General features: G+C 34.3%; 1 protein-coding gene across 6 annotated transcripts in view; it reads right to left on the reverse strand.

Moving 5' to 3' along the window:
• Positions 1-1577: 1577 nt before the first annotated feature.
• The window catches only part of PCNX1 (pecanex 1), a 216125-nt gene continuing 202434 nt past the window's right edge, over positions 1578-15268 (reverse strand). For all 6 annotated transcript variants that reach the window (XM_007472896.3, XM_016424178.2, XM_001368479.4 and 3 more), the window contains one exon: positions 1578-7108. In XM_007472896.3, coding sequence (XP_007472958.1) covers positions 6968-7108 — 141 coding nt within the window. In that variant the 3' untranslated portion in view covers positions 1578-6967. The remainder of the gene's footprint in view (positions 7109-15268) is intronic.

Genomic DNA, 15268 nt, shown 5'->3' on the forward strand with positions numbered 1-15268 from the left:
GAGCTCATAATGGAGGAGGTAGTCAAGCAAATACGGTACAAAGCAGCTACAGGGAGAGGGAGAAACTGGTCCTGGGGAGTTCAGAAAAGGCTTCAGGTAAAAATAAGCCTGTTGGAACGGGGAGAAAGTCCATGGGCAGAGAGGAGGAGGAGGAAGGGAGAGTGCTAGGGACAGCTGACAAACCTCTCTGGCTGAGAAAGGAAGGGGACTCAATAGTGACTCTTAGGGAGGGGAGGAGGGCCTGGGAAAGGTAGCAGAGGCTCATGGAAGATGAAGAGGGCACTATAATCGAGAGACATAGAATGGCTAGACTCCCAACCCCACTCTACCAATGACTGGTCCCATCTTTTAGGATTATTGCCCATGAAAGGAGGGGAACTTATTTAATGAGAGATTTAGTAATGGTGTCGTCTGCTTGATTTTTAAGGATCATTCCTATCCTTGGATCACTTAGCTACAGTAGGCGATACGGTAAATTGAACACTGGACCTTGGGAGTAAAGATCTGTGTTCAAATCCTGATTCAGACATTGAGTCACTGTGTCACCCTGGGTAAGTCAACTTTTCACTGTTTTCTCCTATAGAAAATGGTTTGCTGTGAGAATTAAATATATTTACGTGTGTTCTTCCAGGTTAGTGTGCAAGACAACTAGACTGGATGTCGAAGATAACAGGTCCTGTAAACCAGAGCTATGTTTTTTGTTCAGCTGTGTACAACTCTTTGTGTCATCAAAATTACTTTAAAAAAATCTTTGAGTCTTGAGTCAGGCCTAGGGTTGGAAGGTCTTGGGTTCAAATGTGACTTGACTCTCCTTAGTTGTGTGACCCTGGTCAAGTCACTTAAGGGTTAAAAAACAAACAAAATTCTTGCTGCAGTTGTGAAAGGTAACCAATTTCCCTACTATGTTTATGTTGCTTTTCATATTTATTTTGGGAGCATAGTAATTTTCATATTACAATTCCCTCTCTATTTTTCCAATTCTGAGATTTTTCCCACTCTTTGTGAAGACCAGGAAGCTTGCTAGAAGACCCCATCTTCTTCTGTCTTCTGCAAGATGGACTTAAGATTGGAGAATTCTATAAGGAACGTGCTTCCTGACTAATTCTCTTGACTGAACAAAAGGCTGTATTTTCAAGTGCTGTCTTATTTTAATGTAGAATTTAATATACTCTCAAATTTCTTCCATGATAAACACTTCAGACTACATTTTTTGTGTTCTTGCATTAGATATCCAAAATTATAATTTCTCCCTAAGCTTCCTTTGTGCTTATTATATGGCATAAATGTCTGCTTGAAAAAATAATGTCATCACAGGATCATAGTTTCCAACCTAGAAGAAACATCGAAGGTCATCTATTCCAGTCTCCTTATTTTGGGAAGAAATTGAAACTTAGGAAAATAAGTCACCTAACCAAAGTTACACCGGCAATAAGCATCAGAGAACCAGGCTTTTGCATCCAGGCCTTTGGGGTCAGTGTTCAAGCCAACAAGAAAAAGCTGTTCAAAAGAATAGTGGAATTAATTCTCTCTTTCTTGGAAATTAAAGGGTGGGGGTGAGAAAGAAAGGACTACACACAAAAAATGAAAAAAAATTTATTTCCTCAGTGTTTTATCCACTGTCAATACTGTCCTTTTGTTGCAACACATTTGAAAAACAAAAACAAAAACAAAAACAAAAAACCTCAGCTTTTATTTTCCATTTTAAACAACTACAATATTTACAGGCTGTTTCCAATAACACACACGCAGACATACACTCACAGACGTACGTGAGTACATATATCCTTATCTCCAATAGATATCCATATGCTGGTAGAAGCAATGTATGCTTTTCAGAGCCCATTTTCAGAAAAAGTAAATCCATGTTTCACCCTCACACCTTCCTTCCTACTAGCTACTTTATATTTTACTCCTTCCATTTCCTCATGTAAAGCTCACACATAAAGTTAATGTGTTCAATTTAAGGATGCAATTTTACTTAAATGGTGAATTTTTAAAAAGCAAAAGCAGACATTTCCCCCCATTTCTATTTTTTGATTGTGTAATCAAGCTTTAAATTCTGTGGGCTTATGAAACTTAAGTATAAGAAGCCCTGGAGGTCATTTGGAGCAGCCATCCTTATGTCCCTTTCTTTATTTTGAAAATAGAGCATGTCCTGAACTGGAGAACAATTAGCAGTTTATTCTCACCCCTGTGTTAATGACCTTCATTTCTTCCAGTCTGGCTACTAAGTCAGAAGCCATCAAGTACTGAGCATAATGAAGATTACAAGAGGATAGATAGAACCCTATATAATAGGCATAAAAATCTTGAAACAAAGGTATCATGTAACTCTGGGGTTATTAATCTGCTTTGGTCTCCCAATTTTTGAAAGTTTTATGTTATTTCTACAATTTAGGAGCTGTGGCATTCAGTTCAAAACCAGAAGTTATTCACCCTAGTTTAGGGAACATATGTGGTCCATTTAAAAGTTCATTTAAATAATATTGGGAAAATAAGTTATACTGACCTAATAAGAAATATTATTGAAATAATTCACAGCTTAGTAGATACTTCTGCTTCAAAGTTAATAATAATAATAATAATAATAACATATGACCAGATCTATCTATATAATTGGTTCCTTCCCATTTTTAGTTTGAAGTAAAAAAATTTGAAGCATTTCATTTACCATTATTCCTTTTTGAGGGAACAGGGGAACAAAAAGAATAAAATGTTCGGCTTTTTATCCTCCAGGACATGGAGATCCAAAAGTCTGAGCTAAAGAAACAATTAAGACACACATTCTTCATTCAATGATGCCTGAATACATAGGGTATCTATCTTCCCAAACCCTGACCTTAACAAACATCCATTTCAATGTAAGACTGAAAAATGCAATTACACAACCAATGACTTTGTAAACTAAGTTATATAGATTTGAAGCTATCATACTTATGAATAAAAATATCTACATAATTAAAATTCAAGTAAAAGCCTTCAGAAATAGTAAAAACAGATTTTTGGATCCAGTATGACAATGAATTATATCAATGACAAAGCACTGGTGGGCCCTTGTCCAAACAAGATAACCAATAATTCCAGCAATTTTTTATGATCATCTCACATGATGAAAATAAGGATGTTATTCTATTCTATTAGCATAGATATTCATGTTTTTAAAAGACCTAAATTTGTCCACATTTATGAAAGGATAATAAAAATAAAACAAACACAAGAACAGTAATAATTGACAAGCAGAAATATCAATGAAAGAATAACTCCAAGTAGAAATCGATCTGGTAGACATTTTAAAGTTGGCTAATAGGATAAGACATCTTTTCAGGCACTAGATAAATTATACATAAAATGTGTCAGGCTCTTAATTAAATGATCCAATAAAGCAATCCCTCAACCTACATTCCAAGGTGGAGGAAGAATTGATGCTTAGCTGACAAAGTGACATCTATTAAAGGTTAAGACACTTGCGCCTCAACATTTAATGAGCCTTTGAAAAATTCATTGAAGTTGGATATTGAAGTAACAAATCACTAAACCAAAAACTCAAGAACTATAAGGAAAGTATATGTGCTCAATAAGTTACATTTTCTTGTAGAAAAATGACGGCTTTAATGGTTTGGCACATGGTCTACAGATACAGCTTTCTTTACCTCAAGGACAGGTGAAGTACTGGTAGTTCTTTTAATAGTATTACATATTTACTTGTATAACTTCTTTCTTTCCAGCAAGGGAAATGTAGTGAAAGTAGGCCATAACAACTACTTATGGTAAAAGGAAAGGGAAAACTTATACTGATATGTTAGTACTTTTTCTAAGTCCTTAAAAATTTACCAATATTTTATCCTTGGAAAAAGGATAAATAAATTGGGCTTGGAAAGAAATTTCTTTAATGGAAAGTAATCATGTAAAGTCTTTACAAATGTTGTGTTCAGAAAAAGGAGGGAACATATTAAGAACTTGGAAGGGAACAAGTGGACTCATTCAGAATCTCTGTTGGGGCTATTCAAGAAGAAAAACTTAACAAATCATAAATCATTCAATATTCTACTTCTGATAGAAAAGTTGAGAAAACAGATACCTTCTAAAACAGATATACTTCTAATTTCTATGAATTACAAAGGTTGACATAGCATATAAATTCTGTATTTCAAATTTCAAAATATGGGCTTCTAAAGCTGTTTCTCATAAAAGAACTAAGTTGTGAGTGATGGAAACATAACAAAATGCTTCCTTATAGTCTAGGATCTTATAGATATTTTGAACACCAGTCAGTGCAAAAGGTTTGGAGGGCACACCAAATAAAATATCACTATGAGGTTTAAAAATGAGAATAACTCAACTTTTCCCTCCTTTATACTGTAAAATTTATAAATTTTTCCCCTAAATTACAATTACCTGATGTAAAAGAATATATTGCAGCTATTGGTGATAGAGTTATGTCAAGTTAGGAATCACTTGTACAAACCGGAGAAAATACCAATGAGGAAATAAACATTCAAGGGATTCCAATTTCTAAAATTCTGAGATTGGGTAATTTTCTAATGGAAAAGAGAAGGCTTTTATTATGTATAACTTTGCTTCACTTAAAGAGGTTTTTTTAGGATCAGTGATTTTCATTTCCTGATATCAATGGTTTATACTCAACTCCTAGTGAAGAATATCTATTTTTCTCTTGAAATAAAATCTTACTATATATTGCACTTGACACTTCTGGTGAAGTAAAGTTGCAATTATAATCTTATGATTAATTTAATATTGTTCTAGAAAAAAATTTACCCAGCTCCTAATGAATAATCCTGCTAAAGACTCCTCTTTCATTTATCCTTAAGCCTTATTCCTAATCCATCAACGAAGAGGTTCAACATACATTTCAAAAAGAAGAAAATGTATAAATTCTTTGAGAAGATGTTTTTTAAAAAGTTCAGACCTTATTCTTATAGTTAAGGGAAAGGAATCAATACTAAATTTTGATGGTGAATCTTACATATATAAAGCAAATTTACATATGCTATAATGTATGTATCAGGGAAATAATAAGCCATCAATTCAGAAATGTCAGGCTATGCAAAGTCTGATGGGGGAAAAAAACTAAGCTTATACACTATTTCCATAGTACAGTTGATATACCATTATAGTATATGCGATTTGAAAGAGGGAATTTTAACAGAATTTAACCAAATTTAAGCAAAACCCAATACAATATACAATGGGTATTTGAACCACATGCCATTTGGATCAAAAATAACTTCAGTTAAAGCAGATGGGTCTTTTAGCAGAATGGCAATGATAATTTTAATTCATTAATTTTCATCCCATAAATAGTCATTCCTAAACTTTCTTTGTGAGGCATTTCAGTGCCTGAGGGGATCAGACATACCTCCTCCCAAGACAATTTAAACCGTCAGATCATATGGAGGTAGAAAGATGGCTGCTTCCAAATGATAAACCTATGTATGCAGTGTCCTTCACATAAAGTCTCACACCAAAAGGGGAAAGACTCACAAAAGGGGAATTTAGCTCCTGGATTTAGAAAAGATTTGCTGTTGCAAATTAAATCTAAGCTGCAACTCCCACCCAACCTAATGTAAGCTTGAGTTACGCATATCCCTGAATACACACATTAGAAAACCTAATAAAATCTAGGATATGTGACAACACATGAATTAAGTCAACTTCACAGTTATAAATATTCAAAATTACAGTTATACCGAATATATAATCATAGGAAATAAAATTCAAGTAATAGAAAAAGAATGAAGAGAAAAGGAAAATAAAAGGCAAGGTGATTAAGGGTGATTTGATAACAAGGGCTGCACCATCTGTATAATTTTGTTTTTAAAAAGTTTCTTACTTGGGTAAACTATTGAATTGAAGCTGAATGCCTTCAAAATATCCTTAGGAGGCCCTTGAGCACTATAAGCTCTTCATTCAGCACTTTGAAATTTGCCCTTCCCTCCAAAAAAGTGTTTTCTCTTGGGAACTAATACCAACCTAATTGGCAAAGAGCAGAATCTCTAGAACTGCTATAGAAAAACAAGATCTATCCTGTTGCACTGGGTGTTCATCCTCAATGTGGACACAGTAATTGGCAGTAGTGTTCACATTACTGAATGCACCACAAAAAATGGCTTTGGGAAACAATGCCAACCTATAGAAAGGTTCACCTCAAGATTTAGTATCCCATGTAAAGGAAACAAGAAATGCACTAGTATGAAATCTAACCTACTGAACCAACCAAGAAAAAGGATGAGCAATATAGCTCCTGCCATCTGTGATCATGTGGAAAGGGAGGGGCAAATCCCAGAGGCAATTTAAATAATGGTTTTTTTAATTTTATATATATTATATATATATATATAAATAAATGTTCTGAGCAATCTCAGACTTCTTAGTGCATTGCTGTAAAAAATTAGTGCAGTTTTCTCATTAAAGTTTTTAGCTCACAAGGAATAAGATAATCTGTCTGTTCATAGTCTCTTACTATGCATTAAACTATTTTAGGTTGAACTGAAAGTTTGTACACAAGTTGATTTTTTAAAAATTAAGGTAAATGGATTTCATATGTTCTATGACCAAACATAGCAATTATTTTTGGCAAATAAATTAGAAAAATATGATGAGTTCATATTTTAGAAATGAAGTTTGTTGATTTAAAGCATATGCAATGCATAGAAAAGTTTTTTTTAAAGAGATGCTTCTTAATAAAATCTTTATCCTCCATGCAAAATGTTTCCTCAGCAGCTAACTTAAAAAAATATTTGAACTTTATTTGGGGATGGAAACAGTGGCAGGAGTGAGGGGGGATAGAGCCAAAGAGGCTTTTCTAAGCCCATTCTATTTGTTAAGTCTCTCCCATAACATGACTAAAGTGACTTCTGGGAGATTCTTCTCTTACTCCCTCTATGCCTTTTCCACAGTCTTGGAATTGAAGGGAGGAAGGGATGAAATGTAGTTGTGAAACACTGGTTTACACTTCAGCCCCAAGTTCTAGTACTCCAGTTTCGATCACAGCAACATATTTATCATCAATCTGGACCAGAAGGATAGTCTTGTCTATGTGGGATCTACTACCTGGATCTCTGCTGCAAGGCACCCATCGGTGAATCACCTGGAGAATGCACAATAAAAGAGAATTTAGTATCATGATTCTCTAGCTTAAGTTTCTCCTCTGTAAAATGAATGTGTGGCTATGTGATCTTTAAGATCCCTTTCCAAGTTCTAAATCCTATGATTTCAAATAATGCTCCAGGTTAGGATTCTGTACTTCACAGAGCAAGAGGTGATGTTAAAAACTCGAGACATGCTTTGCAAGGCTGATAAAGTTGGAAAGAAAAAAAAAGCCTTTAACTATATACTGGCATGGGAAACATAGATATTCTTAAAGAAATATTACTTTAGTAGGAGTAAGGAAAGAGGGCCCAGTGATTTTTGTGGATTTATAGCTGAAGATTTTTATTCTCTAGAAGAAGTAGGTCAATAAAATCTCAGGTGCAAAAAACCTTTATATTGCCTCAATTTCACAGACTATTTTGACTACAATAATAAAAATTCAGACAAATAAAATATGTGACCTAATTTCTTATTCCTTATTTAATTAGTTTTGGTTTATCTAATTTCTACAAAATAGGACTGGGGGGGGGGGGCTTCCTTGGCTTTTATACATCAGTTAGACATTTGAATTTAATACTTAATTAAAATTATCATGTAATTGTCTATTAATTCATAATTATCCAAGCTAACCAAAGTGGGCATGAATATAATATACAAAATAATTTCCAATTGACCTTGGAATGCATTTTTATGTTTTAATATCAGTGTCAGGGATTTTGACAATTCATAACAATTTAAATAAAACAGTGACATTTCTAGCTCAACGGCATTCTTCTTGATTCCTAACCTGTATTTTCATCACTTATCTGATAATAGTAAAGCACACAGGAACTCAACTCCTTCCATTAATTTTATTATTGCCTGGTTAACATTCCCTACAGCGGGGGAAAGGAGATGAAATATTCTGGTTTTAAAGAGCTTTCTTGGTTATAGGAGTCCTTAAAGAGCTGATCATGATTCTGATAAGAAGTTACTGTGAACTCCAGCTAGTGAAGAAACCGAGTCCAGTGTCAGACCACATAATATCTAGAACACTGTCCAGTTCTGGCATATTTTACAAGGGACTCTGAGAAACTAGAGCATGTATGTCAGGATGACAAATATGATGGTGAGTTTACTTAGCCTTAGAGGGCAGAATTAGATCTAACAGGGTAGAAATTATAGGGAGACAAGTGTTGATTCATTCTAAGAGAAATCAAATTAACAATGAAAATTGTTCCAAAACAGAATAGGTGTCTTGGGAGGTGTCTCAAGTTTCCTGTCATTGGAGATCCTCAAGCAGAGGCCGGATAATTACTTATAATGGATGCTGTAAGCATAATTTCATGTAGAGCATGTACTATTAAACATCAAACTTTGATCCATGATAACTCAAGAGGTAGTTTAAAGATTTTGCAGTGTTGTAAATATCATTATGAATATCAATTATTACCATATATCACTATACATATAGAAGGAATAGGACATTGACAGTGTGACAAAGGAAAAAAATCTAGAAGAGTTAACAACATTTCAAGTTATGGTAGGTTCTTACCTATCATATGAATAAAACCTAAGGGAAAGTATTTGCTAACTGCATAAGAAAAAAATTTTTTAAAGCAAATGATAATTTATCATGTAATTTAAAGACTTTCATTTTTATTTTCCTACTCTTTTCCATATCAAATGTCAAAAATGGGTTAACACCCTGTGATTAATAAAGCTGGCAATTATTCCCAAACTGTTCCAATGGCAAGTACCAAGGATTTTGTGAACCATTATGGCTCTCATGAACTATAATGTGCCAATCTCTACAGTCTAGTATAATCTAGTCAGGAGGGGTCAAATCAAAGAACAAACCCCCCTCTCCCTGGCCCACCCCAATCCAGCTATATGTACTTTTGAATAATTTATGCATTAGACATAAACAAAGTCTAATGCATATATGTTAGAAAGAGTTTAAAACCGGTACATTTTTATCAGAAGTATCCTTGAAACAAGATCACACATTATGTTTCAAGAAAGGTAAAGAATAAAGCAATGGCTTCCAAACTTTATGTAGTGATATTCCCCTTCTTTATTCCATTAACTATTGTGGGTTTCACTGTAATTTCATAAGAAAATCTCCACAATTTCCTTAGCTTATATTGTATTCAAGTAAAATTAAAAATATAACAATTTTATAACAAATAAACCACACATATAATACATAAAACACACAAAGATTTAATAAAACATTTTATAATTTTGATATTTATGAAATATCCACAATAATAAAATACCCACAAATAATATTATTAATGTGATTAGAGGGCTTATCTTTCAGCACAAAGTTTCTGAAAATGAGGCGTTATTGATGATAGTGCTCATGATAATTCTTTTTCAACTAGTAATAGAGATTGATATTTTGGTAGCTATAGTAGAAAACTCACCTCATATAAAAAGAACTTAATTAAGCTGTATACAAAGCTATTATTTTTAGAGTTCAGTGCTTAATTCAATGTACAACCACAAGACAAAGCTCTCAAACTATTTTTGTTCTGATGGACTATGTAACCATTTACATTTAGAAATAGCCAAATCTTTATTTATTTATTTAGAATATTTTTTCATAGTTACATGATTCATGTCCCACCCTGCCTTCCCTTCCCCCTCCCAGAGTTGACAAGCAATTCCACTGGGTTATACATGTATCATTGTTCAAAAGCTATTTCCATGTTACTCATATTTGCAATAGAGTGATATTTTAATGCCAAAACTTCAATCATATTCCTGTTGAACCATGTGATCAATAAAATGATAGTCTCTTTTATAAACTGTTCAAAAGAATGAATAATCATGACTTGATTGTTCTCCGTTTCTTTCATAGGGAAGGTTTTTAAAAATTGAGAAACATAAAAAATATTATTTTGTAAACATCTGTAGTCTGAACATTTTTATATATGTAGTCATCCACTTTGTATTTCTAGATCTGAATATGATTCTTGATTACTTTTTATTTTTATTTTCAAACATTGTTTCCCCAAAACATTCATCAAATGCACAAGTGTTAGGAGGAAAAGTTTGTTTTAAAAACAAATTTGCTTAATTTTTATAATTATCACTAAAAATGGCCATTCTTATTTTAGCTTAAGTGTCCTTTTAAGTTTTTTTGGCACATGAAAACCAGTATGTTTCAGAATAATAAAGATATCTATGTTTTGCATCAAAATTGTAAAAAAATTTTACAAAACATTTTCCTTTTAAGGGGCTGTTTTTCATAAAAATGATCACCTTTTTTTTAACGACCTGAAAAATGGTCATATTTCTTGACACAAATGATTGGCTATAAGCACTGAGTCCAAATTATACAATGGTGCACATTCTTTTTTTTTTAAAATATATTTTATTTGATCATTTCCAAGCATTATTCGTTAAAGACATAGATCATTTTCTTTTCCTCCCCCCCATACCCCCCCATAGCCGACGCGTAAATCCACTGGGCATTAGATGTTTTCTTGATTTGAACCCATTGCTTTGTTGATAGTATTTGCATTAGAGTGTTCATTTAGAGTCTCTCCTCTGTCATGTCCCCTCAACCTCTGTATTCAGGCAGTTGCTTTTCCTCGGTGTTTCCACTCCCATAGTTTATCCTTTGCTTATGAATAGTGTTTTTTTCTCCTGGATCCCTGCAAATTGTTCAGGGACATTACACCGCCACTAATGGAGAAGTCCATTACGTTCGATGATACCACAGTGTATTAGTCTCTGTGTACAATGTTCTCCTGGTTCTGCTCCTCTCGCTCTGCATCACTTCCTGGAGGTTGTTCCAGTCTCCATGGAACTTCTCCACTTTATTATTCCTTTTAGCACAATAGTATTCCATCACCAACATATACCACAATTTGCTCAGCCATTCCCCAATTGATGGGCATCCCCTCGTTTTCCAGTTTTTGGCCACCACAAAGAGCGCAGCTATGAATATTTTTGTACAAGTCTTTTTGTCCATTATCTCTTTGGGGTACAGACCCAGCAGTGCTATGGCTGGGTCAAAAGGTAGATATTCTTTTGTCGCCCTTTGGGCATAGTTCCAAATTGCCCTCCAGAATGGTTGGATCAGTTCACAACTCCACCAGCAATGAATTAATGTCCCTACTTTGCCACATCCTCTCCAGCATTCATTACTTTCCTTTGCTGTTATGTTAGCCAATCTGCTAGGTGTGTGAGGTGATACCTCAGAGTTGTTTTGATTTGCATCTCTCTGATTATAAGAGATTTAGAACACTTCTTCATGTGCTTATTAATAGTTTTGATTTCTTTATCTGAGAACTGCCTATCCATGTCCCTTGCCCATTTATCAATTGGAGAATGGCTTGATTTTTTGTACAATTGATTTAGCTCTTTATAAATATGAGTAATTAAACCTTTGTCAGAGGTTTCTACGAAGATTTTTTCCCAGTTTGTTGTTTCCCTTCTGATTTTAGTTACATTGGTTTTGTTTGTACAAAAGCTTTTTAGTTTGATGTAGTCAAAATTATTTATTTTACATTTTGTGATTCTTTCTATGTCTTGCTTGGTTTTAAAGCCTTTCCCCTCCCAAAGGTCTGACATGTATACTATTCTGTGTTTACCCAATTTACTTATGGTTTCCTTCTTTATGTTTAAGTCACTCACCCATTTTGAATTTATCTTGGTGTAGGGTGTGAGGTGTTGATCTATTCCTAGTCTCTCCCACACTGTCTTCCAATTTTCCCAGCAGTTTTTGTCGAATAGTGAATTTTTGTCCCAAAAGCTGGGATCTTTGGGTTTATCGTATGCTGTCTTGCTGAGGTCGCTTTCCCCCAGTCTACTCCATTGATCTTCCTTTCTGTTTCTTAGCCAGTACCAAATTGTTTTGATGACTGCTGCTTTGTAATATAGTTTAAGGTCAGGGACTGCAAGGCCCCCATCATATGTGTTTTTTTTCATTATTTCCCTGGATATCCTTGATCTTTTGTTCTTCCAAATGAACTTTGTTATGGTTTTTTCTAAATCAGTGAAGAAGTATTTTGGTAGTTCAATGGGTATGGCACTAAATAGATAAATAAGTTTGGGTAGGATGGTCATTTTTATTATATTGGCTCGTCCTATCCATGAGTAGTTAATGTTTTTCCATTTGCTCAAGTCTAGTTTTAGTTGTGTGGCGAGTGTTTTGTAGTTGTGTTCATATAGTTCCTGTGTTTGTCTTGGGAGGTAGATTCCTAGGTATTTTATTTTATCTAAGATGATTTTGAATGGGATTTCTCTTTCTAGTTCTTGCTGCTGAGCTGTGTTGGAGATATATAGAAAAGCTGATGATTTATGTGGGTTTATTTTGTATCCTGCAACTTTGCTAAAGTTGTTGATTATTTCAATTAGCTTTTTGGTTGAATCTCTAGGATTCTTTAAGTAGACCATCATGTCATCCGCAAAGAGTGATAACTTGGTCTCCTCCTTGCCTATTTTGATGCCTTCAATTCCTTTATCTTCTCTAATTGCTACGGCTAGTGTTTCTAGTACAATGTCAAATAGTAGAGGTGATAATGGGCATCCTTGTTTCACTCCTGATCTAATTGGGAATGCATCTAGTTTATCCCCATTGCAGATGATATTAGCTGATGGTTTTAGATATATACTGTTTATTATTTTTAGGAATGACCCTTCTATTCCTATGCTTTCTAGTGTTTTTAATAGGAATGGGTGTTGTATTTTATCAAATGCTTTTTCTGCATCTATTGAGATAATCATGTGGTTCTTGCTAGTTTGCTTGTTGATGTGGTCAATTATGTGGATGGTTTTCCTAATATTGAACCAGCCCTGCATCCCTGGTATGAATCCTACTTGATCATGGTGAATGATCCTTCTGATCACTTGCTGGAGTCTTTTTGCTAGTATCCTATTTAAGATTTTTGCATCTATATTCATTAGGGAGATTGGTCTATAGTTTTCTTTCTCTGTTTTTGACCTGCCTGGTTTTGGAATCAGTACCATGTTTGTGTCTTAAAAGGAGTTTGGTAGAACTCCCTCTTTGCTTATTATGTCAAATAGTTTGTATACTATTGGGATTAACTGTTCTCTGAATGTTTGATAGAATTCACTGGTGAATCCATCAGGCCCTGGGGATTTTTTCTTAGGAAGTTCTTTGATGGCTTGTTGGATTTCAATTTCTGATATGGGATTATTTAAGAATTCTATTTCCTCTTCTGTTAGTCTAGGCAGTTTGTATTTTTGTATATATTCATCCATTTCTCCTAAATTGGTGTATTTATTGCCATATAATTGGGCAAAGTAATTTCTAATGATTGCCTTAATTTCATCTTCATTGGAGGTGCTGTCCCCCTTTTCATCTTTAATGCTGTTAATTTGCTTTTCTTCCTTCCTTTTTTTAATTAGATTGACCAGTACTTTGTCTATTTTGTTTGTTTTTTCACAGTACCAGCTTCTTGTCTTATTTATTAAATCAATAGTTCTATCACTTTTGATTTTATTAATTTCTCCCTTAATTTTTAGGATTTCTAGTTTGGTTTTCTGCTGGGGGGTTTTAATTTGATCGCTTTCGAGTTTTTTCATTTGCATTTCCAATTGATCTCTGCTCTCCCTTGTTTGTTAATATAAGCATTCAGGGATATGAATTTACCTCTGATTACCACTTTGGCTGCATCCCAAAAGGTTTGAAAGGATGTTTCGCCATTGTCATTTTCCTCGATGAAATTATTAATTGTTTCTATGATTTCTTCTTTAACTAAACAGTTTTGGAGTATCATATTGTTTAATTTCCAATTGGTTTTAGATTTGGTTTTCCATGTACCATTACTAATCATTATTTTTATTGCCTTGTAATCTGAGAAGGCTGCATTCATTATTTCTGCTTTTCTGCATTTGTGTGCTATGTTTCTGTGACCTAATGTATGGTCAATTTTTGTGAATGTGCCATGTGGTGCTGAGAAGAAGGTGTATTCCTTTTTATCCCTATTTATTTTTCTCCATATGTCTATTAATTCTAATTTTTCTAAGATTTCATTCACTTCTTTTAACTCTTTCTTATTTATTTTTTTATTTGATTTATCTAAATTTGATAATGGTTGGTTTAAGTCTCCCACTAGTATGGTTTTATTGTCTATTTCTTCCTTCAATTCTCCTAGTTTCTCCATTAGAAATTTGGGTGCTATATTATTTGGTGCATACATGTTGATTAATGATATTTCCTCATTGTCTAGAGTCCCTTTTAACAAAATATAATTACCTTCCCTATCCCTTTTGATCAGGTCTATTTTTGCATTGGCTTTATCAGATATCATGATTACCACTCCTGCCTTCTTTCTGTCAGTTGAGGCCCAGAAGGTCTTACTCCATCCTTTAATTCTGACCTTGTGGGTGTCAACCCGCCTCATGTGTGTTTCTTGAAGACAACATATGGTAGGGTTTTGGATTCTAATCCATTCTGCTATTTGTCTATGTTTTATGGGTGAGTTCATCCCATTCACGCTCAAAGTTATGATTGTCATTTGTGGACTCCCTGGCATTTTGATTGCCTTCCCTAATTCTAACCTTTTCTTCTTTGGCTCTACCTTTTAGTCCAGTGATTTACTTTGAATCAGTGCCCCTTGTCCCCTCCCTTGATGTTTCCCTTTTTAGTCCCTCCCTTTTTCTTCCCTCCCCTTCCCCCCTCTCTTTCCCTCCCTTTTTGTTCTCCCTCTCCCCCTCCCTCCCTTGGTTTTCCCTTCTCCTTACCCTTGTTGGGTAAGATAGAATTCAAGATCCCAATGGATCTGGATGTTTTTCCCTCTCAGAGTTGATTTCCCTGAGATTGAGGTTTAAGTAAACCCCCCCCCCTCTCTTCCTCTCCTTCTTATAGGAGTTTTCTTCCCCTCCCCTTCCCATGTGAATCTTTGTGTGAGAACCATTATTCTATTTGGTCTTTCTTTACCCCCTATTTATACATTACATTTTCCCCCACATATTAGTATACATAGATTGATATAAATGTAGTCCTTATAGAAGAGAGTTTGAGTAAAAGAAGAAGATAACATTTTTCCCCTTTCCTTAATATTTACCTTTTCAGGTATTCCTTGCTCTTTGATTTTCGGTATCAAACTTTCCACAGAGCTCTGGTCTTTTCTTTGCAAAAAGTTGGAAATCTTCTATTTTGTTGAATGCCCATACTTTCCCTTGGAAGTATATA

Source organism: Monodelphis domestica, chromosome 1, assembly GCF_027887165.1.
Source record: "Monodelphis domestica isolate mMonDom1 chromosome 1, mMonDom1.pri, whole genome shotgun sequence".
Lineage (NCBI taxonomy): Eukaryota > Metazoa > Chordata > Mammalia > Didelphimorphia > Didelphidae > Monodelphis > Monodelphis domestica.